The sequence below is a fragment of the Lynx canadensis genome, chromosome E1, assembly GCF_007474595.2.
Source record: "Lynx canadensis isolate LIC74 chromosome E1, mLynCan4.pri.v2, whole genome shotgun sequence".
Classification (NCBI taxonomy): Eukaryota; Metazoa; Chordata; class Mammalia; order Carnivora; family Felidae; genus Lynx; species Lynx canadensis.
In genome coordinates, this window is record NC_044316.2 from 59,009,016 (window position 1) to 59,032,295 (window position 23,280).

General features: G+C 66.4%; 1 protein-coding gene across 1 annotated transcript; it reads right to left on the reverse strand.

The window, feature by feature from the left end:
* Window positions 1-997: 997 nt before the first annotated feature.
* CEP131 (centrosomal protein 131) lies at window positions 998-19,894 on the reverse strand. The gene is given in 38 exon segments (XM_032591131.1): window positions 998-1,244; window positions 1,321-1,381; window positions 3,360-3,523; window positions 3,623-3,805; window positions 3,882-4,009; window positions 4,012-4,024; window positions 4,861-4,923; window positions 5,311-5,366; window positions 5,369-5,439; window positions 5,784-5,887; window positions 5,890-5,980; window positions 6,708-6,820; window positions 7,639-7,694; window positions 7,697-7,754; window positions 8,153-8,236; window positions 8,239-8,292; window positions 8,460-8,579; window positions 8,655-8,674; window positions 8,677-8,733; window positions 8,736-8,791; window positions 8,793-8,824; window positions 9,081-9,123; window positions 9,125-9,198; window positions 9,200-9,258; window positions 9,710-9,802; window positions 10,268-10,430; window positions 10,683-10,799; window positions 11,142-11,244; window positions 11,696-11,713; window positions 12,535-12,586; window positions 12,589-12,670; window positions 12,673-12,691; window positions 13,541-13,654; window positions 17,537-17,664; window positions 17,873-17,987; window positions 18,489-18,598; window positions 19,207-19,308; window positions 19,310-19,894. Coding segments are annotated over 38 exon segments (3,135 nt in total). The 5' UTR covers window positions 19,394-19,894; the 3' UTR covers window positions 998-1,169.
* Between the last annotated feature and the right edge of the window lie 3,386 nt (window positions 19,895-23,280).

The window sequence follows — 23,280 nt, forward strand, 5'->3', positions numbered from 1 at the left end:
CATCCCCCCTTCTCGGGACTCAGAGGACGCGTCAGAAGGTCAGCCTGACTCTTAGAACTGCACGTAGAGGGGCTGAGCTCCGGGGCAACACTGGCCCCGCGGGGAGGAAGTGGGCCTGCAGCCCCTCCGCCCCTCAAGCCCCAGACAGGGCGCCCCAGTCACACACGCCGGACGGCCACTTCTTCCCATCCAGCATCTCACAGCACGAGACGGCCCCATGAGGAGGGGACGTGGACGGCCCCGAGCAGATGCCCCCGCCCCGGGCAGGGGTCGGGCCAGAGTGGGCCTGTGAGTCTCCGTGCTGCGTCCCGCTCTGGCACCAAAGAGGAGAAAGACTCTCCTGTGCAGATGAGGGAACCGAGGCTGGACACACCCCAAAGAAGGGAACAGCAGCGACAGCGGACCGTCCTGCAAGTGAGCGCCCTGCGAGCTGCCTCAGCCCTCCCCCGGGGCGGCCCTGCCACAACCCACGTGCAGGAGGTCACCCTGTGTGAGCTGGAGGGACTTCCTGGCCAGCACACGCTCCCCAGTGCGCCTGGCAGAAGGAGGGGAGGCGCGTCCTGGAGAAGGAGCACCCTGTCCGTGGGCCTCTCACCACCCCCACCCTGACTTCGGGGCGGCCTCACCCTCCTCTTGGGCACAGCCTGCCCAGTGCCCACCTCTCAAGGGCTCCAGGCTGCACGCTTCCAGGGGGTGTCCCCAAGCGGGGGGGGGAGGAATAAGAGGGTCTCTGCCAAGGGGGAGCACAACCGCAGCTGGGGCATCCGAAGAGGGCAGGGGAAGAGCCTCCAAGCTCCTTCGGAGGGCAGGGGCCGGCCAGCTAGGGAGCCCGGGAGAGCCCAGGCTGGAACAGACAGACATTCCCTGTGCTCGGGGGCTGGGACTCAACCCCAGGGGCGGGGGAGGGGGGGTGCCAGGCTGGGAGCCCAGGCAGTAGGACTGAGAGCAGAGCTGGGGACCCCGCCCAGGAGAGAGAGATCAGGTAGAATCACACCAGTACTAAAAACACCTCTTTACTGTTAAAATGCAGCCCCGGCGCTCTAGCCTCAGGATGACCTGAGCCCAGGGCGGAGGGAGGGAAGGGGGAGGGAAGGCCAGGGCCTGACCGGGGGCCACGCCCCGCCGGCGCCCTCAGCCCTGCTGTCCCCGCCGGTCCGGGCTGCTCTCGGTCACTTGGCGCTCGGGAACGGCCGCCTGCGCTGCTCCAACAGCTCCTCCAGCTGGTCGGCCCGCTTCACGGCGGCCTGCAACACGCGGGCCACCTGCGGTCAGGCCCCAGCCGCCCGCGTCCCCGCCCCCGGCCTCGCCTCGGGGACCCACCTCGTGCTGCTTCCGGAGGCCGCGCACCGCCTCCTCCTTCTTTGCCAGGGCCACCTTCACCCTGCGGGGCGAACACGGACCCGGGCAGCTGAGGGTGGCAGGGCGGAGCCTCCGTCCCCCGAGAGCAGGAGGGGCAGCTCTGCGGCCCACCCCACCCCAGCCCTGCCGTCCGAGGGCACCGGGCCGCCTGGAGGGGTTGACGCCTGGCGCTGTGACCCCCGTGGCTGGCCCCGGCCGCTGCCCGCAGAACAGGCCTCGGCGGGCCAGAGCCCAGAGCTGGAACCCTGGCACCAGGACCGCTCCCTGCGGCCCGGAGGACAAAAGGCCCCGCCCCCAGCCCCGCCTCTCTGGAAGGACTGAGGGCCTGAGGGGCTGGGGGCGCTGCCCGCTGCTACCCCCCGCCCCCACCTTGGGACTCCTCCCACACGTGAGCTGCTGCTGCTTCACCCAGGCCTCTCTGGAGGCCGCGCTCCTGGGGCAGGAGGGGAGACCCTAGTCCGGCTGGGACGGCCGGGCCCTGGGGCCGCGCCTCACAGGGAGACCACAGCAGCTGCTGACGGGCCCCATTCTGCCTCAGCCGCAAGGAGGCTCCCCTTTCTCAGGCCGAGGGTCCTGTCATTTGCAGCTGCGGGACCCTGCCCCCCTCTCCCCTCCCTGTGCCCCCCAGGGACCCTGGCTCCAGCCTGTGTCTCCCCCTTCCCCCTCCCCCTCCCCCGTGCTCCCCAGGGACCCCGGCTCCAGCCCACTGTCCACCTCCCCCCCCCCACTCCCCAAGGATCCCGGCTCCAGCCTGTGTCCCCCCCTTCCCCCCAGGACCCCCGCTCCAGCCTGTGTCCCCCCTTCCCCCTCCCCCGTGCCCCTCAGGGACCTCCGCTCCAGCCTGTGTCCCCCCTTCCCCCTCCCCCCTGCCCCCCAGGGACCCCCGCTCCCGCCTGTGTCCCCCCCTTCCCCCTCCCCCGTGCCCCTCAGGGACCCCCGCTCCAGCCTGTGTCCCCCCTTCCCCCTCCCCCGTGCTCCCCAGGGACCCCCGCTCCAGCCTGTGTCCCCCCTTCCCCCTCCCCCGTGCCCCTCAGGGACCCCCGCTCCAGCCTGTGTCCCCCCTTCCCCCTCCCCCGTGCCCCTCAGGGACCCCCGCTCCAGCCTGTGTCCCCCCCTTCCCCCTCCCCCGTGCCCCTCAGGGACCTCCGCTCCAGCCTGTGTCCCCCTTCCCCCTCCCCCGTGCCCCCCAGGGACCCCCGCTCCAGCCTGTGTCCCCCCTTCCCCCTCCCCCGTGCCCCTCAGGGACCTCCGCTCCAGCCTGTGTCCCCCCTTCCCCCTCCCCCGTGCTCCCCAGGGACCCCCGCTCCAGCCTGTGTCCCCCCCTTCCCCCTCCCCCGTGCCCCTCAGGGACCCCCGCTCCAGCCTGTGTCCCCCCTTCCCCCTCCCCCGTGCTCCCCAGGGACCCCCGCTCCAGCCTGTGTCCCCCCCTTCCCCCTCCCCCGTGCCCCTCAGGGACCCCCGCTCCAGCCTGTGTCCCCCTTCCCCCTCCCCCGTGCCCCTCAGGGACCCCCGCTCCAGCCTGTGTCCCCCCCTTCCCCCTCCCCCGTGCCCTCAGGGACCTCCGCTCCAGCCTGTGTCCCCCCTTCCCCCCCCCCCCGTGCTCCCCAGGGACCCCCGCTCCAGCCTGTGTCCCCCCCTTCCCCCTCCCCCGTGCCCCTCAGGGACCCCCGCTCCAGCCTGTGTCCCCCCTTCCCCCTCCCCGTGCTCCCCAGGGACCCCCCCTCCAGCCTGTGTCCCCCCCTTCCCCCTCCCCCGTGCCCCTCAGGGACCTCCGCTCCAGCCTGTGTCCCCCCTTCCCCCTCCCCCGTGCTCCCCAGGGACCCCCGCTCCAGCCTGTGTCCCCCCCTCCCCCTCCCCCGTGCTCCCCAGGGACCCCCGCCCAGCCTGTGTCCCCCCCTTCCCCCTCCCCCGTGCCCCTCAGGGACCCCCGCTCCAGCCTGTGTCCCCCCCTCCCCCTCCCCCGTGCTCCCCAGGGACCCCGGCTCCAGCCCACGGCCCACCTCCCGTGCACCTCCTCCAGCTCCGTCTGCTTCTCCCGGGTCAGCTGCTCCAGCTGGGCCCTGGCCTGCCGGGTCTCCTCCTCGGAGGCTGCCAGGCGGTCGGCGAACTCCTGGCGGAGCACCTCGGCCAGTCCGCTCCGCTCGCTGACCAGCTGCTCGTTCACCTGGGCCGGCACAGGGCGGGTGTGAGCGGGGACCCGGATGCACCGGGGCCGCCCGCCCGCCCCTGCCCGCCCCTGCCCGCCCCTGCCCGCCCCGCTCACCGCCGCCGCGTCGGCCAGCTCCCTCTCCTTCTGCCGCACCAGGCCCTGCAGACGCAGGTTCTCCCCCTCGGCCCTCCCAAGGCGCCCCTTCATCTCCCGCACACCGTTCCTTTCCTGCAGCTTTCCGCTCCGACCGCTCCAGCTCCGGAGCTCCGTCTCGTACTTGTCCGGATGCGCCTGACGCTGGGGGGCCGGCAGGGCAGTGTCAGGGGGCTCCGGGCCGCGGGGCCGCGCCGGGGCCGCCGGGAGAAGGCCTCACCGGCTCTCGGCGGCCCGCTCGCATCTCCTCCCTGGCGCGCGTCATGTCTGCCTCCAGCCGGCGGATGACCAGCTCGATCTCCTCGTCCCGGCCTCTTCGGATTTCTTCCCTCAGCTCCCGTTCCCGGTCAGCAGCCACGCCTCCTGGGGGCGCACGGGGCTTGGTGGGGCTGGCCACGTCCCCCCAGGTCCAGCCCCCGGTACCCGGCAGCTCACACGGTGGATCTTCAGACCCAGGGCGACCCAGGACGGGACAGAGCAGGGGCACACGTGGGACATTAGCAGTGCAGCCGGAGTCTGCTGCCAGACCCGCCAGGGTCGAAGGAGGGACCAGATCCTGGTTCTGAGAACAGGAAGGGACACCTCCAGGCCTGGTGAGCGAAGGCCCAGACGGGGCAGGCCTTTGGAAGGCAATTTGGAAACTCAGGCCAGGTTTCACACCACACGCCCTCGGACCCAGCTGCCCACGTCTGCAAACACGTCCCACAAATACAGTGGCCGCTGTGCACAGCCACGGGGCACGCAGGGAGGCTGCTTGGCCACTGCTGAGGCCCTGTCACTAGGCCAATGGGCCATCGCCTCGTGTGTGGCCCTGTGCACCTGTCCACCACAGCCTCCTTCCGGGACCGGCGAGCCTGGTGGCACAATCCGTGCCTGTGGAAGGCACTGGAAGATAAGGGGGGAGACCGCCTCCTAAGTGTTCCCCTTTTGCTCGCTGGCTGAGTGGTAACCCTGAGAGCAGCCTCCTCTGACGTCAGCCGGGTCGGCCCCCCCCCCCCACCTCTCCCGCCTCCTGGCGACGCACTCAGGTGTTGCACACACACTAGCACAATGCCACCGACCCCTGAGCTGCCCGACTGTGACACCGTGACACCGGCAACCCTGTCCTCGGCGAGGCCATGGAAGCACGGAACCCCATGCCGCCTGCTCTGGTGTCCGGGGTGCGGGGCAGGAAGAAACACCGGCTTCCCGCTCCCCACCTCCTTCTTGGCACAGCTGGCCTCCCACATCTGTCGCTCCACCTCCAGCTGGTCCTTCAGGGCCTCATCTCCATCTGGGGGGGTGGGCGACACCGTGAGAGCAGGCAGTGAAGCCCCGCCCCCCAGGGCCAGCTGGGCTGAGGGTGTGCAGGGGAGCGGGGGAGACGGTCTGCAGGATCTGCCCAGCTCTCCAAGTGGCCGCCATTCTGCCAGGTGGGGGCAGGCACGGATAGTGACCCTGACACGGTGCCCCCACGGCCCTGCAGCGGCTGACGGGGTGGGGATGCGGCGCCGGAGCGCGGGGGCGGGGGCTGCGGACCGCAGGGAAGAGGGGAGGGACGAGGGGGCCGACGGGGGAACGTGGAAGGGTGCACGGGGACGCGGGAGACGCAGGGGGACGGGGAGGGGGCGCGCCAGGGCAAAGGTGCGAGGCGGGGCGCGGTCGGTCGCGGGCTTGCCCACCTGGTGCCGGCGCTCCTGTTCCTCTCTCCCCTTCTCAAACTCGGCCTGAGGGCCCGGCCCTCGGCAGCGCTGCTCTCCTCCAGCTGCTGCCTCAGCTCCTCCAGCTCTGCCCGCTGCCTGGGGGGAGGGGGGAGGTGAGAGGTCAGCTGGGTGGGGGAGTGGTGGCGGCCGTCGGCGCCCGGGCCCCTCCCGGTGGCACCTGGCTGCCTGCTGGCCCAGCCGCTCCTTTCCCTCGGCCACCTCGCCGTAGAGCCGCCGTCGCTGCTGCTGCAGGGCCCGCTGCTCCTGCTCCACTTGCTGCTCGAAGCTGAGGGACGAGAGAGCCTCAGCTGCCCCACCCGTGGACGCCGCCGCCGTCTTCAAGGGGTTTGCAGGGAGGCCACGCCCCCGGCGCCAGCCTCCGCGTCCCCCGCCCTCCCCGGCTCCGCATCCTCCCGTCCCCGTCCCCGGGGCCCACGCACCGCTGCTGGGCGCGCTCCCGCTCCTGCTGGCCCAGCGCCTCCTTCTCGCGCTCCAAGTGCTCCGCAGCTTCCTCCACCTGGCGGCCGTAGCGCTGCGCCGCGCGCAGCTGTCCGCCTGCAGCAGCTCCGCCTCGTGCAGGCCCTTGAGCTTCTTCAGCTCCTGCTTATGCTTGGCGATCAGCTTCTGGATCTCCGGGCTCCAGGCCTGGAGGGCGGGCGCCGCTGTGCAGGGGCCGCAGAGGAACCCCTGACCTCTGCCCACTCTGCTGCCCTACAGCCCTGACCCTTGCCCCAGTGCTGTAGGGGACCCCCCCATTCTCGCCCACCGTGACACCAGAAACTGCAATCCAGCCAGATTTCCCCCACCCAGGGGATCCCCTCCCCACCCCCCCAGCTCCAGTGGAGGCGAGGCTGAGTCCACCTGGGCCCACGACCATCCCTCTCCCTCCGGGCGGCCCTGCAGCCTCCGTGGAGCTCTGGCCCAAGGGGTCTCCCCTTGGAGGCGACCGTCACTGGGGAAGAGAGTGTCCTAGAGCAGGAGGGCCGGGCGCAGGCCAGGCGTGGTGGTGCAGCCCTGTCAGCCCTCGGGCCTACTCTCTGACCAGGTGGCAGGGACCCCGTGTGTCCCCCGTGCTCCCACCTGGCTGGCACCCCCGGAAGGTGAAAGAGTTCAGGCGGCAGAGGGAAGGCCACGCCCTTCCTCTTGGACCCACCCTCCGTCCCGGGTCCTTGGCCCGTGTGGCCAGCCCCTCCCTGCCTCCTCCGGGCCTGAAGCTGGCTGGACGGCAGCACCTGAGGCCCGTAGCTGCCCTGGAAGGCCGTCTCTACTGCGGGCATAGCCGAAACCTGCTGTTCCTGCTCAAAGGCCCCCGTGCCTCCCCCTGGGCCGTGTGGGCCTGTCGGCATCTGACCAGCGAGGTGTGCCGGTCCCCACCTCGGACTGTAATTTCCTTGATTTTTCGGGTTTCCTCATTGATCCACTTCTCTCTGCGGACTTTCTCAGTGGCACTCATTAGTTCTTTGAGTTTCTTAATCTCCTGCCGGCAAGGAGACGGGAAGTCAACAGAGACCCCGGCCCCTCAGCCACCCCCCCACCCCCGCCCTGGGGGCCCCGCACTCGCCAGTGGTCCTATTCTGCCCTCCCTGGAGGTGGAGGCAGGATCCAGTCTGGAGGCTTGAGATGGGGGGAAAGTAATCGGCCTGCAGAGGCCCTACTGGGGTACCCCGAGTCCCCACTTCTGCGTGACGGAAGGCCCCCCAACCCTGGCTGTCCCCTGCGGTCACTGTGGGGGAGGGGGCTTAACAATGCTGGTACCTCCCCCCCCCCAGAGCCAGCTCTCAGCTTGGGGGCCATCGCCGCCACACCGTGGGAAGTGAAGCTGGGCAGGGGAGAAGGCTGGTGCTGCCATTAAAGCCCGATGAGGCAGGGCCCCGGCCTCGGTGGCAGAGCCAGGAAAGCTAGTGGGAGGTGCCTCTGCCCAGGGGCCCAGAGCTGGGGCAGTTCAGGCTCCCACTCAGGCCAGCACTGAGGGCAGGTGGTGGCTCCTCCCAGCCCCGCCTCCTTGTATGTGACACGGGAGGGGTACCGGCTCCGCCCCGGGTCTAGCACCCAGCGCAGCTCCAGCCCAGAGAGGGGTGAGACTGGGCTGGGGGCGGCACCCTCGTCCCGGGTGTGGGGCACGGGCCCGAGCCCTCCACGGTGGGCCCAGTGATCTTGCTCTCAAACCCCCCATGACTCCCCTGCTCTGAGGCTGTCCCCCACCCCCACACACACACACACCGCCCACAGGGCCCGAGAGCGCTGGAGCTGCAGAGCCGCCGCTTCCAGTCGCGGCCACCCACCCGAGGGGCTCACCAGCTCATGCTGTGCCTGCACCTGGGCCTCCCTGTCCCTGCGCCTCTGGTCCCCTGCTTCAGCTCCGCCACCACGGCCTCGCACCTCTCTGCCAGGGCCTTCTTGTCTTCAATCAGCTGTGGCGGGTCAAGGGCCGGGGCTCAGGTGGCTGGCCCTGAGATGGGGCCCTGCCCCTGTGACCACTGACCTCCCCTCCCCTCCCGTCCCGTCCCGTCCCGGGCTCCCCTGGGGCCGAGACTGCAGGAGCGAGCACTTGTGGACAAGGGGCGTGGCCGGGGGAACGTGGCCTCGGGGAGAGCACCCAGTGACGCCCCGGGCTGGCCCGGCAAGCAGCTCCCACAACGGAAGATGCTGCGTTTTCTGCACAAGGGAGCAGCAGGCCTGCCAGGAAGCCCCGTGGGTCTAGAAGTGTCCGTGCGGGCCCAAGCAGTTCTGGAACCCCAACGACCCCCTGGGCCCGCGATGTCCCGGCCCCTCTTCCCCTGTGCCCGGCACTGCCTAGTGCCGGTGGCACCTGGTCAATGAAGTAGACAGAATGCCGCTGGATGGTGGTGGCCCTCGTAGTGGTCCCTCTGGCTTGCCGCAGCTGCCGGCCCAGCCTTCCTTCTCAGTCCTCCTTGACCTCGCAGGACGGCTGAGGTCCCGCTGCTGCACCTGTGGGGGTGGGGGAGGAGGTGGGACACTGGGGGCCAGAGGCAAAGCAGTAATGGCCCCGCAGCGTGTGTGAGGATTTGCCAGGGTGGTGATGCGGCGACGGCCCAGGACGGGGACAGGGATGGGGACAGGGATGGGGACGGGACGGGGAACCGGCGGGACGTTACCAGCGCTTTCTGCAGCAGCCCCACTGCCTGCTTCTTCTCTTCCACCTCCAGCTTCAGCCGCATCACAGACGAGCTCACCGTGGACGTGGGCTCCAGGCGCCCCTCGTCCGGCACCAGCCCCTGGGAAGGCGGCGTGAGTCAGGTGACGGCCAGGCAGGTGATGACCTGGCGCCCTCCCCGGGGAACCCTCCGCACCTGAGGGGCTGAGGCCGGCGGCCTGGCCCGACTGTCTCCATCGTGCAGAAGCTCATGATACTCTGCAGCTTGGGCTCGAGAGCAGAGTCCCGTCTTCGGGGGGACTGGCACACGTGCCGAGCCTCCCAAACCTCTCGGTTGTCTGCTGTCAGGAGCTCTGGATCGTCCTCCTAAAGGGGAGGGGGCGCGGCATCAGGGGCTGAGGGCGGCCGAGGACGCTGGGCTGGCCCATCCGGGAGCTCCTCAGGGACCCCGGGTGGGAGGCAGGGGTGGAGCGAGGGCACGGACGGCTGGGGAAGGCAGCCGGACCGGCTGTCGGAAGGAAGGGCCCTCAGCCTGCCCGGACGCTTGCAGGACGGCCACGGCAGGGGCGCGCTGGCGGGAGAGCGCAGGCACCGTTCCCACACCTGGGCAGCCCGCGTGCACCTCGTCGGTCCAGGAGTAATTTGTCCTGTATAGGCCCTGGGGTTGGGCAGCGGTCGGGGCTCTCCCCCAGCAGCCTTAGCGTGGCCAACAGCTCGTCCAGGGTCGCCCTGGACTGGGCGCCCTTGGCGGGCCCACCACCTCCAGGTCCTCACTGGCCACGTCCATGGGAGCCGGCATCCTGCAGGGACAGGCAGGAGGACAACCGATGACGGCCATTAGAGGCCAAGACCCCCAGAGAACTGTGCAGGCGGGGAGAGGGAGGCCTCCTCTGCGTGGCCCACGGGCACTCGGCCACATGGATCAGGCGACACCCCGAACCGCACCTCCAGGAAAAGGGGAAGGTGGCCGGGCCTCCTCGCCCCTCGGCCCGGCGGCTTCGTGCCCACACCCAAGCTCTGAGCGTCCTGCGCTCTTCTGTGGGCATGGACTTCAGGCCCACCCCAGGCGTCTGTGAGGCCCAGCCGGATTCCAGGGCCATCGTGAGACCCCCCCCCCCCCCCACCTTAGGGCAACAAGACCCGTTCCGGGCAGCCTTTCCCAGTCTGAGTGACCCCACATGCCACGCAGGGGTGGACTCAGGGCCACCCAGGCTGAGGGGAGGGGTGGAAGAGAAAGGGCTGTATGGACACCTGAGGCTCGTTCTCTGGAAACTGCCGGGGCTCTGGGAGGAGTTGGAGGCCAGCTGGCAGGGGTCCTCTGCGCCTGCGAACGGAAGCCAGCTCCTGCACGACAGAGCAGATTGGTCACGGGCGCGGCGCCCCACCGGGGGGCAGCAAATCTGGAGGGGCCCTTGAGAAGAGATCACACGCGGGAGGGAGAGCAAGTGGCAGCGGGGACCACGGCAGACTGCATGCGGAGCAGAGGGAACATTCCGGAACCCTGACCTTCTGGGGGAAAGGTCAGGGAAACGGGTGCACCCACCCAGAACCCTCGGCCTCACTGTCGTTAGGGTCATCGTGTCCAGCTCAGAACAAACCAGGGGCGGCGGTGGAGAAGCGGGAGGGGGCTGCACAGCCGAGGCCCCTCTCCAGGGCGGAAGCAGCGGGGCAAGGGACGGCAGCAGAGGCCACGCCTCATTCCTGGCCACTGCCCTCCCAGAGGGAGGGGGCGGGGCACGGGGCAGGGCCATGACCTTGAGAGTGCCTAGAGCTGGGAGGCAGAGGGGGGCAGGCCTCTGTTGGGCTCACCCGCGCTGGTGTTGGCCTTGTGGGTCTGGTGGGCCCGAGCGGTGCTGCCCGGCCTCAGGGCGGACTCTTGAGCGGGCTGGGGCTTCTCGGTCTCTCGCGCTTCCTTCTGCAGCCCAGGCTCAGGGTCGCCTGACTTCTGGGCTCGCTTCTGCTGCTGGAGCTCCTGCCGTGAGGGGGCCCCTCTGAGCAGCCTCGCCCAGCGCAAGCCTGCTGCCCTGCCCTTCCCGTCCCCACCTCCCCCCACCAAGCTGCCCCGAGGCCCAGCGTCCAGGGGCTGGGGGCAGTGAGGGCTCAGGGAAGGCAGCAGGCAGGGGTCCCCCAGGAGCACAGTCTCCGCTCTCAGGCACAGGGGGGTGTACCCAGCAGTTGTCTGCTGACTTCCGCCTTGGCTTCCTGCTCAGGGCACCCCAGGCACCTGAACGGCCAATCGCCTGGCCTGGCGCGCCTTCTCCTCCCGGACCTTCCTCCTGGCCGCCTCCTTCTGTTGCTGCAGGTCCGGCACGTTCCTGTCTCCCAGCTGCTGCCGCTGTTCCTGTGGAACCACAGCTGGTTTGATGGCGAAGGTGGGGGTGCTTCATCCAGACCTGGGTTTCCACGGACCCCCCCCCACCCGCCCCCGTCCCCCGGCCTGCCTCCCTGCGGGTGGCCAGCGGCTCCTTCGAGTGGGGAGACAGCTCTGCACCTCGGAGCAGGGGCCCTGACTCAGGGCAGGGAGGAAGGGATCCCCCACTGGGGTGTGGGCCCATTGGGGCAATTCCACGTTTCAATCCCGCTGGTCCCAGAAAACCCCACTGTGTGGCAGCCGGGACCCCTGGGATTCCGCCTGCCTCCTGCGCCTGCCTCCTCGGGCACAGCTCACACGCCCCCCGCTGACCTCTCGCTTCGGCGGCGAGCAGGTGGCTCCCGGCGGGCGGCTCTGGGCCTGGCGCCTCTGCACCTGCTGGCCGTACCAGCGCTGGATGGTGACGGCAGCCCCGGTTCACCTGTTGGATAAACCGTGCGGGGGCAGGAGGGCGCAGGACTGAGGCAGGGCCCCAGGGCAGCCGCGGACCCGGTGAGCGAGGTGACGGCCTCTCCCCCCTGGGCCCCCCTGAGGGAGTGTGCAGCCGCACTCCCCAGGGGAGATGAAAACGCCCATTCGCAGGCTCTTTGCGCAGTCACCAGAAATAACCCGAAGGCCCAGCGCCGTGCCCGGCACACCCGCTGTGGGTCTGTGGGTGGGCGCTGCGGTCCTGATGGTGGACGCTATTCACCGACCAAAAGCAACAAACCAGAGACCTGGCCGGGCATGATAGGCCACAGGCTGAGTGCTCGGTCCATAGACTATTCTAGAAAAGGCAAAGCCTAAAGGGAACAGATGGGTGTGGCCAGGGTGGGGTCTGGAGCTGGATAAAAGCCCTCCGGGGGTTCTGGGGGTGACGGACGTCCTTGTCTTGGTGGCTGTACCTGCAGACCACAGAGCTGCATACAACGCGCCCGAACTCAGCCAGCAATACATCTAGACGGATGCATTTTATCGTACATCAATCACTTTGACTCAGTAAAGCTAAGTAAACTCTAAAAAGCCTTAACCCCGGCTCTAAGGCCCCCTGCCGATTTAGTCAGCAAAAGCCCTAAACAGAGCATCCTGGACATGGATGGTCGCCCCGGCTTCGGGACAGGCGCACAGAGGGGCCTGTACGCTGATGCACAGCCAGGCGGGAAGCACCTGGCTGCCGGCTCCTCCCACGCGCCCACCCCCAGGGCCCCGTCCCCAGGCTCCCACGGGACAGCAGCGGCGGCCACCCACAGGTGTCGGCTCCCACACTCTGACCAGCACAAGGTTCCTGACCGGGAGCGACACCCCTGGACCGGGGGCCCCGGCGGAAGGTCGGGCTGCAGCCCACCCTCATTGCCCCCCTGGAGCGAGATTCAGGGGACGGGGCCATAAGGCCGTTTGGGGGTGTTTTAGTTTTATGTCTTCCTTCCACTTATGCTTTTTAACTAACAGTTTTAGTGACGTACAATTTAGATACCATAAAATCTATCCATTTTAAGTATACGGTTCAACGATTTTTCATAAATTTACAGGGTCGTACGACTGGCAGTGTGACCCAGATTTAGAGCATTTCTGTCACCCCCCGAAGGAACCCACTTCTGCAGCCACGGGCCCCAGGCAGCTGGGCTCTATTTCCGCTTCTCCCGATTTGCTCTTCCTGACATTTCTTAAGTGGAAATTTCTATCAGGGGAGCTTCAGGCTCCCTCCCGGCCCCCAGCCCGCGGTCACCTCTCGGCCTCTCCTCTTGTCACCTCCTTCCGTCTGAGCAGGCCCGGGGTGGCCCGGCGTTGTTCTGGGCCACGTGGTTGCTGCTGGAAAAGTTCTTGTGTGGCTTCCCGGAGGCCGCCGCTCTCCCCCTCACCGGTGGCCCGCCTTGAGGATATTGCTAACAGGAAGAGAAGAAGGGGCTCGCTGCGCCGGCCCAGGCCACTCACGGCCCCGGTGGGGCATGCTCTGCCTTCGAGAAGGCGGGGCTGCCTCAGCCCCATCCCAGGCCTTGGGCCTGGAAGGAGCACACCCACAGGACATCGGGGAGTGGGCACGGCCCCCCGGTTCCCCACACGCTAGTCAATCCCAGGACCACCTGCCCCCCACACAGGGCCCACGTCGTGGGTTACTGGGCTCTTTCCGTTACAAAGCAAAGAGGTCTGGGCATCTGGTAGCTCAGGCAGTTAAGCATCCCACTCTCTACTTGGGCTCAGGTCACGATCTCATGGTTCATGAGGTTGAGCCTCGTGTTGGGTTCTGTTGATAGTGTGGAGTCTGCTTGGGATCCTCTCTCTCTCTCCTCTCTCATCTCTCTCAGCTCTCTCGGTCAGCTCCTTCCCCAACCCTGTGCATATGTGCACATGCCCACAAGCACATGCCCACGTGTGTCGCTCTCCTCTCAAAATAAATTAAAAAATAATTAAAAAATGAAAAAAAGTCTCAAAGTCACAAGATCCCAGAGCCAGACGGGACCCAAGACAGCCGACGGGCAATCCCTGGACTCCGGTGTGCCGGCAGGGGGGTGGGGGTGGCGGGTCTCGGCTGCTCTGGCCTCAGCCAGGGGGCCGGAGACTCGGGGAGAGGCTACGGCTTCCTCGGCAGGGACCCCTCGCCGGGGGTGATCGCCCACCCAGGTCTGGTGTCTCTCTGCCCGGTGCCCCGGCTGGCGAGGGCCGCAGCTCCGGGGGCGCCCGGGGTCCCGCCGCGCATCAGCTCCCGGACTGCCCCAGGCCAGAGCCCGCCTTACTTGAGGGAGGGAGCCGTGTGGTTGGAGCTCTTGGGCGGCGGCGCCTTCTCCGAGGGGGTGTAGCGGTTGTGCAGCATGGTGGTGACGCGGTTGCCCACGGCAGCCTTGTTGCTCCTGCCGGAAGACACGGGTGGCGTCAGGCTCCCGGAGGCGGCACAGCCCGAGTCGTCTCACCGCGGCACCGTCCAGGCGTACCTGGGGCCCCCACCGCGGCCACCACACCGACGTAGGGGCCTTCTCGGGACCCGGGACAGCTCCACCCAGGGACTCCCACGGGGCAGGACCCGAGGTGTCTGCAAACATCCAGAGACCTGCTGCCGGGGGAAGGTCAGGCCATCCGTCAACAGAGAATGGGCGTCTCTGTGCCAGGGAAACACGAGGGGAGGCAGACACCGCTCTCTCCCCGCCCCTCTCTCACCCACCGGCAGGAACCACGCGCGGGTGTAACACACAGGGACCAAGGGAATGCGGGGAGGAGGCTGCCGCGAAGACACGACTGCTAAGTTTTAGCAGGATGAGGAAGGGCCAGTGGTAAGTGGACACATGGGAGGGACGGGGGAGAGGCCCCGAAGCGGCTGGTCTGCCCCCCTGGAGCCCCAGGCATGAGCCGGAAGTGGGGGCGCCTGGCTCTTCCCAAAGGAACGCTGCACCCCAGATCCCTCCTGCACCCTCGCACCCAGGCAACCAAGCCCACCCTGCGCTCCAGACAACAGGCTGGCCTTGCAGGAGAAGCAAGGTCTGTGCACTGAGGCAGGACACCGCCATGCCCTCTCCCGCCAGGCCCACAGCAGTGGCGGGCAGGTACCTACCCTGAGGCAGGAGGACCAGAGAACCGCCTCCCCGCTCCCCGCATCCAGAGAGGCTGAGCCACCCAGACACTAATACATGCGGACCCCCAGGACCACCAGCCGGTGTTCCTGCCGGGCACCCCCAAGTGAGCCACCAGGCAACTTTAGGGCCCCCCTCTTAGATGCTGGCAGAACCAGTATTCCAGACGTTTGAGGGACAAACCCGCACGCTACAGGCCAACAAACAGGATGTGGTGGAGACAACAGTACAGCAGAGAGAGGGTGTCCCAAAGAATCCATGCTGATGCCGGTGCCGCATGGACAAGCGTTTACAGCCCGTTCTCGGCAGGAAAAGCTCGGACTTGCAACGTTTGTCCCCTTCAACATTCCCAGCACGGTGACTCAGACATCCCTGCGCGCAGAGGCGGGACCGAACAGTCCAGCCAGCACCCCCCCAGGTCCCCCCCTCGTCGGCCCCCCCCCCCCCCCCCCCCCGCCGCAGCTGGTGCAGGTGCCAAGCACTGTTCCCCGCTGTCGTCAGAGACGCGAGAAGGAAAACCACGCGGCCCCGAGCCTGAAGGCAGGCAGACGCCCTCGGGAGCGGGAGGCGCTCGTGGAACGGAGGGCTGCGCGGGGACGGAGCGGAATGCAGGGAAGCAGGAGCGGCGCCCGTAGTCGGATCCTCTCAGCAACCCCAATCCCGGGAACAGCGGCGCAAAGAAAGGGAACTGCGCACGGTCTTGAAACCTCTCCCTGCCCAGCACCCTGGCTCCGGAGTCTGGCGGAGGATGTGCTCACAGAAGACAGAGGAAGCGGAGGTCGCACGGGGGGCGGACAGCTGGGACCTCGGGAGAAGCCAGGCTCCTGGGACAGGAGGGGCCCCTGCTGGGCTCCCGGTGCAGAGGCCAGTTTCAGCCTTCTCTTGTCAAGTCTGGGACAGGCGGCCGAGACACAGACAAGCAGCTAGGGAAAAAGGAGCGATCGTTTCTAGCTCTGGGAAAGACAGGTGCACTGCGCCCTAAGAGGCTCCCGGCTCACCCGTCAAGCCCTCCTGACCCTGTGGGGCAGACACAACGGCGGCCCCTTAGTATAAATGAGCACCCTGGGCCCAGGGAGGTTAAGTAGCGCTCCCAAGTCCCACAGCAAAAAGAAAAAAGTTGTGAACTCAGAACTCGGACCGGGAAGAGCCCCTGCGTGACAGCGTGGCCCCGTGGCCCAGATCCGATGGACTCAGCTCTGCCAGTGTGGAGGGACAGGGGAAGACTCACAAGGCGGCCACAGGGGAGCAAAGGCCCGCCTGCCACGTGGATTGCATGCATCCAAGGTCGAAAACAGTCAACAACGAACACCACGAGCACATTTTCATAACTGTTTTCTAGAAAATACTAGAAGAAACTGCTTGAAAGTAGCTGCTTCCAGAAGCGCCTGGGAGGTTCAGGCGGTCAAGTGTCCGACTCTTGATTTTGGCTCAGGTCATGATCCCAAGGTCGTGGGATCGGCCCCCCAAGGCATGGAGACTGCTTGGGATTCTCTCTCTCTGCCCCTCCCTGCACGTGTGCTCATCTCTCTCTCAAAGTAAATGAACATTTTTTTTTTTTTAAAGAAAGAAAGAGGGGCGCCTGGGTGGCTCAGTCAGTTAAGCAACTGACTTCAGCTCAGGTCACGATCTCATGGTTCATGAGTTCGAGCCCCGCATCAGGCTCTGTGCTGACAGCTCAGAGCCTGGAACCTGCTTCAGATTCTGTGTCTCCCTCTCTCTCTGTTCCTCCCCTGCTCATTCTCTGTCTCTCTGTGTCTCTCAAAAATAAATAAACGTTAAAAAAAAAAAAAAGGGAAAGAAAGAAAGCTGGTTCCGGGAAGCAGGACTCAGTTCTGGGGGAAGGGGTAGTGAGTTTGCTGCTTTTATTTTAAGTGTGTGGTGTTGCTCTGCTTTAAAAGCATTTTTTTTTCATCTTTATTTATTTTTGAGAGAGAGAGAGCAAGCAGGGAGGATCAGAGAGAGGAGACACAGAATCCAAAGCGGGCTCCAGGCTCTGAGCTGTCAGCACAGAAGCCGACGTGGGGCTCGAACCCACGAACTGTGAGATCATGACCTGAGCCGAAGTCGGCCGCTTACCCGACTGAGCCCTCCAGGCACTCCCACTGCTCCGCTATTTAGCTGTGCGCATGCATCACTGACAGAAATTAAAATTTAAAAAGTTTTTTTTAGAGAGAGGGAGCGCGCATGCGTGTGAGCAGGGAGGGGCAGAGGGAGAGGCAGAGGGAGAGAGAGACAACTTCAAGCAGGCTCCATCCCACGACCATGAGATCATGATCTGAGCACAAATCGAGAATCGACTGATTCCACCCAGGTGCCTCCAAAATTAATGTTAATTTAAATTCTTGCATCAAAAGGAAGAATCTTCCCGTGCTGACTCTGGTAGACGATCCAAGACTCTTCCTCTGATGCGTGGCTCTGGGCGTTAAGAAGTTCTTTCTTGCGCTGAGGCACATGTATGTCCTTGTCCCTCTGCCCACTGGTCCCGCTGAGGCCAAGAGCGAGGGGGGCCGGCTCTGCAGCCGAGGGCGGCTGTGCCGACCCTCAATTCCTCGGCGGCTTCTCCAGGCCCCCTGCCCACCCTGACAACCACCGGCCACCAGCCCCACCACCAAGGCCAGCTTGCCTAGCCCTCTGCAGACCCCAGCGTCGTGGCCATCCTCTGCACGTGCTTGCTTCTGTCCTGCCGTGGGCGGTGCGGCCTGCACACCAACCAGCTCTCGGCACCCAGTGAGCAGGGCCCGCCGGAGGCCGCCTGCTCCGCCCCTCCCGGAGGCCCAAGAACCTCCCCCGAGCCTTACTCCGACCTCTTCAAGAGCTAAGCCGGGCGTCTCGGGTCCTGGGGAGACAGGCCGCCCCACAGAGGAGAGGGCGGAGGGAGGCCTGCAGGAGCCCTGGGCGAGCAACCCTGGGCCAGCAGAGCCCCCGGGGGCAAGGTGCCACCCCATGGCCTCCCTCCCCGGGCCCCTCCCCGCAGCCTCCTTCCCCGGGTGCAAGGTGCCACCCCGTGGCCTCCCCCCCCCCCCCACGGCCCCTGGGTGGAGAAAACCAGTCACTTGTGCCCTCAGTCATTCATTCCAAAGCACAGGGCACCTGCCACGAATAAGACAGTCAGTCCCCAGGCGCTTCAGCGGTTGGGGGTCCCTGTGTGGCACCCGCCTCAGGTCCCACCTGTTGTTGGCAGTGAAGTTGGGGGCCAGGGGGACGGTGCACTCTCTCCTCCGTGGGCCCACCGGCGCGCTGAGGGTGCCAGGACTCCCGGAGTCGGGTGGCGAGTCGAAGGCCCTGGGGTGGTCATCCTGTCGAGGACACTGACGCCACCTCAGACCGTGATGTGGCACAGGCCGTGGACCCCAGGCCCCAGGCAGGTCCCCCACTGCCTCGCACACGGATGGGGAGCTAACACGGACCCCCTCCCTGCTGCCAGCCCCTCCCACAGGTGCGGCCACAGCAAAGAACCGGGTGTCAGTCTTGAAGGGACACTTAGACTCAGCCCCTGGCCCTTACCAGGACATTCCACGTGGCTCCCCTCTCGCTGGGGGCCTTGCTTAGACCGGTCAGCCTCTTTTTCCCACCAGGGCTGCCCTCAAAGAGTGTCAGGAAGTGGGGGTCCTCGGCTGGCCTGTGTCGGAGACAGGATGCCAAGCAGGGACAGTCACTCCGTCTGGGCGGGTCGGCTCCAGGAGCACAGATGGGCACGTCTTCCGAGGGGCCGGGAGGGGCCGGGTCACCGGAAGGGAATTCTGTTCCCAAGCCAACAGCTTAACTGTCGATTCTTAGCCATAATCTGACAACCGTGCCTGAGAGAGATGCTCACACCCTAGGCCGCGGCCACCCCGACACCCACGGAAGAGTGCAGCAGGGACAAAGGGAAAGAAGCAGGTATGGGGGGCGCTGGCCTGGGGTCCGCATCTCCACTCGCAGATGTGACGGGTCAAGACTCGGCCCGCCTGCCCAGCGCAGCATTGGCCTGGGTGCAGGTCACGTCAGGCCCCGCTGCCCAGCCTGTGGCCAAGCTGTGGGGCTGGAAGAAGGGCTGACAGAGGCAGAAGAGGAGTGTGCTGGGGGTCACCTGAGGGGGAGGGGGAGGGGGAGGGGTCACCTGAGAGGGGGCAGGGGTCACCTGAGGGGGCCGGTCCACGCCTGGCCGGCTGGTGGCTGGTGGACCTGCGTGGTGCTGTTAGACCTGCGAAGGTTGTTGATGGTTCGGGAACCTCCGGGCCCTGTGGCCTCCTGTAGAAAGGAAGAAACAGCCATCCCCGGGGTTTCAGACACTCACCAGTTCACCCGAGCCACACCAGGCCTGGAAGAACAGATTCAGGGCGAGCGGGTGGACGTGGCAAGAAGGGTCTCCCGGCTCTCGTGGACGAGAGCAGTGCAGGGTCCCGGGCATGGTCGCGGGAAGCCTCTAGAAGCCCCGCTTCCTTGATGAAGTGGGCACCCTTCACCCCTGGCTGGTGAGGGTCCGGGAGGAAGTGCGTGAGGCTTGGCCTGGGGGCTTCGGCAGAGGCTGCCCGGCCTCGTCCTCCGGCCTCGTCCTCCCCACCACCCGCCACCCAGGGAACGTGGTGGGCTCGCTTCCGCCGCAGCGCCTGCCGCCCGCCTGCCCACCGGGCTTTCCTCAAGGCCACCGGGGGCTTATCTCCTCCCCCACCCAGGTCACCCTGCTTCTTGAGGACCCAAATCCTAAAGCTGGCAGAGCGAGAGGGGCCGAGAGGCTGGTGATTTCGGTTCTGCCTCAGACCGGCGACCGACCCTGGCCTTGACCTCTTGGGGAGATCGCTGCAACCTGTGAGCTGGAGCCCCCGCCGGCCCTGGACACCTCCGGCCCCAGCACTCACCAGCGCCTTCCTCCTTGGCTCACTGCCCGAGACCGCGGAGAAGGAGCGGGCAATAGGCTTGGCGGCGGAGGCGCTGTTGGGGCGCCAGGACACGGGCGGAGGGGAGGCCCGTCAGGCTCAGGTTCACACCTTCTGGGCTGCCCTCGGGGGGGCCGGAGGGAGCGCTGGCGGCCCGGGAGCCCTTCATGGAGGCTGCAAGGGCCCTGAGCAGGCAAGAAGAGGTGCAGGGGATGCCTTTCTGAGGAACCAGGCCTCCCGGCACACCACCACACCACCGCCACCCTCCTCACTGGGCGGCGGGGCTCCCTTTGTCGGGAAAGAAGCCACGTGGCAGAGCAGGGCTCCGGGCCACAGGGACACCTCTCCGTAGGGACCCTGCCTGAGGGTGGCCTGAGGCAGCATTTACCCCATCCCCCACCCCAAGACAGCTACTCCACCTGTCTGAGCCTCACCTCCTTCATCTGTAAAATGGGTTATTGAGAAAGTGCCTCTTCCTGGGGTCGTCCTGAGGTGTGGACAAGGCGGCTACGTGAACACTCAAACACGTTCAAACCAGGACTTGGTCTGATTGACGCTGCCCAACCCAGGGGCCACAGCTTGTCTGGCCACGGAACCCCTTCCGTTTCCTCGGAAACCTCCAGAAACCCATGAGCTTCTGCGATGTGGCATCTGCCCTCTCGTGTCCAGGTCCCCCCCCCCCTCCTGGCACCAGGCACCCTTCACAGCCTTCCTTGCTGCCCCCCCCACTCCACGCCTGAAGTCGGAGGGCCCCCGGGCTCAACCCCGGCCTCTCCTCCACCCACCCTCTCCCCTGGGGGACCTCGTCTGGCCTCCCAGCTCCAATCAGCGGCTGCCAGCTCCTGCCCCCTCGGTTCCCTACTCCTAGCTCATGACCAGCCGTGCATTTGGCGCTTCAGCCCCAGAGAGACAAAACAGAACCCTGACTCCCACCTCTGGCTGCCCCCCCCCAGGGGTCATGCTTTGTAACTGGCTCAGGCCAAGGACCTCGACCTCATCCTGACATCTTCCCCTTCAGCGCCACACCTGCTCCCTCAGCAACCCAGCCAGCTGTGCCCTCTCCCCACACATCCTTCCCCTCCACAACCCGGATCGAGCCCCCTCTCCCTGAACCCGGACAAGCGCACCGCGCCTTCCCGGACCCTCCCCGCACGGCGGCCGGGACTGATGTTTCTCCACCGGGTCTCAGATCACACTGTGTCCCTGCTGAAAACCTTCTTGAGGGTCCGCTTGGCACAGAGAATAAAGTCTAAATGCCCAACACCCCTCAGATCTGACCCTGCTCTCTCTGTGACCTCCTCACTGCCACCCTCGCTCTGCTTCAGCCAAACCAGCCTCCTGCAGCTCCTCAAACTGGGCCAGCCCGTTTCCATCCTGCGGGTCCCTCTGCCGGGAGCCTCTCCCCTGGGATGTCACGAGGCACCCCCTTTATTCAGAGGGCCACCGGGCCATCACTTTGCTCCCTCGTCCTGCTTTATTTTCCTTCACCCTGCCTCATGGGCGGTCTGCAACGTCTGACCCCCTCACAAGAAACATTAGCTCCGTGAGGACAGGGACCACGCGGCCCTGGCACGTGGCAAGCTCTCAAGCAACAGGAGGGACGAGTGCACGAGCGGACCACAGAGAAGAGGCAGCCCTCCTGCCACCGAGGACTCTGGTGGGCCGACAGGCACACGCCATTACCACCCACGGCAGTGCTGCGGCCTCCTTCCGCACCCCAGCCCCCTCACACACATGTGGGGCGCCCCGTGGCCAGGTTGCCCCTGCCTCTCCGGCCTGGGCACCGAGCTGTCCTGCCATTCACCAGTCGGTGTCCTCAGTATGCATTTCCGGTCGTGTGGGTGAAATTTAACCACCCTCCTCTCCCCAGGGCACTGGCCACACCAGCTGGACCCAGGCTGGCCAGCTTTCCCAGCGGCAGCACGCGGGATGGTAAACACAGCCTCTCCGTGGAAACCTCCAGGCCAGACCTCACCTTTGCAGACAAAGATGTCTCTCCCAGCAGCCCACGGTGGGTGTCCAGGGCCTCTGCCCAGACTCCTCAAGATGGGCTGACCAGGACCCCTGGCAGCTTCTCCACCGGGCAGCTCCCAGTCTCCCAAGGATCTGGCTCAAGGTGGTGGGACCTGAGACCTTTGATTGGACTCCGCTCACCGGTGCAGGCCCCCACCCCGACACACCTGCACGGGGTAGGGGAGAAGGGGGAAAGACTTCACCTGCGCGGGCCCCGGACTCCCTCATCCGCGCGAGCCCCTCTCATCTGCGCGGCAGCCCTCACCTACAGGGGCTGGGGCCCGTCACCTGCGCGGGGTCCCCTCACCTGCGCGAGCCGGGCCTGGGGCGCGGAGCCTGCGAGGCCGGCCCGCGGGGATGTGCGAGGCCCTCCGGCGTGGGACGCCCGGGGCCCCGGCTTCAGGCTGACGACCTCGCACCCTGGCCCTGGCTCCGAGGCCCAGGTGACAATGAAGCGACCGGGCCGTAGCGTGAGCGGCGGCAGCTAGCAACCAGCAACCAGCCTGGCACCTCCCCCTGTCCGTCACCGAGGCCCGCCTTTCCTGCCCGCGCCGCCTCCGGATTGGCCGACCGGCTGCCCGCTCCGGCCGTCCCGAGAGCCCATTGGGCGCCTGGCTGTCCTTCGGACGTTCAGGCGTGGGAGGAGCCTCGAGGAGCGGCGCATCTCCCCGCCCCCCGCTGGTGGCAGCGGGCCGCCGATTGGACGCAGTCAGAGGAGGCGGATCTCTGCTGGTATGGGGCGGGACCTAGGCGGAACCTCAGGGAGAAGAGGCGGGGAAAGAGAAAGGACCGAGGGCGAGGCGGGCGGGCAGCGTGGCGCTCCGGGCCCCTCTTTCTGAGCGACCCGGTCGGCCTGCGCTGGCATCCTAGCGGCCCTGGGCTCCCACGCGGTCCCGGTTCCCACGTCCTCCCCGGGCTCCCACGCCCTCCTCGGTTCCCACGCTGTCCCCAGGCTCCCACGTCCTCCTCGGGCTCCCACGCAGTCCGGTCTTCCATGTCGTGGCCGGGCTCCCACTCCGTTGCTGGGCTCCCACGCGGTCCTGGCTCTCCCCACTGCTGCTCTGGACACGTGGGTCCCGCTGCGCCCCTTCCCTGAAAAACTCCACTTAGGGCCCAGACCTCCCAGAGGCCCGCTGGCTCCCTTCCTCCTGCAGCCCTGCCCCAGGACCTGGTCACTGAACCTGGCACCCAAGGCCCACCTCCCTTCATCTCTCAAGACCCCTGGGTGGCACATGTTTTGTTCTGATTGTCCTCTCCATTCTTTTACTCAGGGTTTTTTGTTTGTTTGTTTGTTTTTTTTTTTTTTGGCCTCCTTCTCCAAAGTTTTAGTCACCCCCACCCCTAACGCCACTAGTCTTTGCCTGGGAGTTGTTTCCACCTGTAACCCCAAGTCCAGACCACAGGCCCTTCCCTCAGTGTCCTGTGTCCCAAAGCGGGCACTGCACTGCCTTCCCTGCCCTGCAGGTGGAAGCCACAGGCACCTCGTGCCCCTTCACCTGTCTGTGCTCCCTTCGCCCGGAAGCCCCAGTCCTGCATCCCCTAACATCCAACACAGACGCCCTCTCCATGAAGCCTCTGGCCTCTACAATAAAAGTTACCCCTTAAACTATAACACTGCACGTTGGCTGGTCTTTACGCCACTTATTATAAAGTAAGTGCTTTTTATTTTTAAAAACACACATTTACATACGATGAAATTCGCACTTTGGGGGCTGCAGTTCTGTGAGTTTTGACAGATGCACGTAGCTGTGTCACCACCACCATCAAGGTACAGAGCATCCCTCGACAAAACACCCAGGGGCTGCCTCTTTGAAGCCAGCCACCCCCTTACCTAGGCCACCACTAATCTGTGCTCTGTCGCTACTGTTTTGTCTTTCCCGGAATGTCACAGAGATGGAATCCTACAGAATGTAGCCTTGGGTCTGGCTTCTTCTACTCAGCACTGTGAGATCGATCCATCGGCGACTAGTATTCCACCGCGTGGTGAACCACGCTTTATCGTCATCGATTGAGGGACGTGGGGATTGTGTCCAGCTTGGGGTA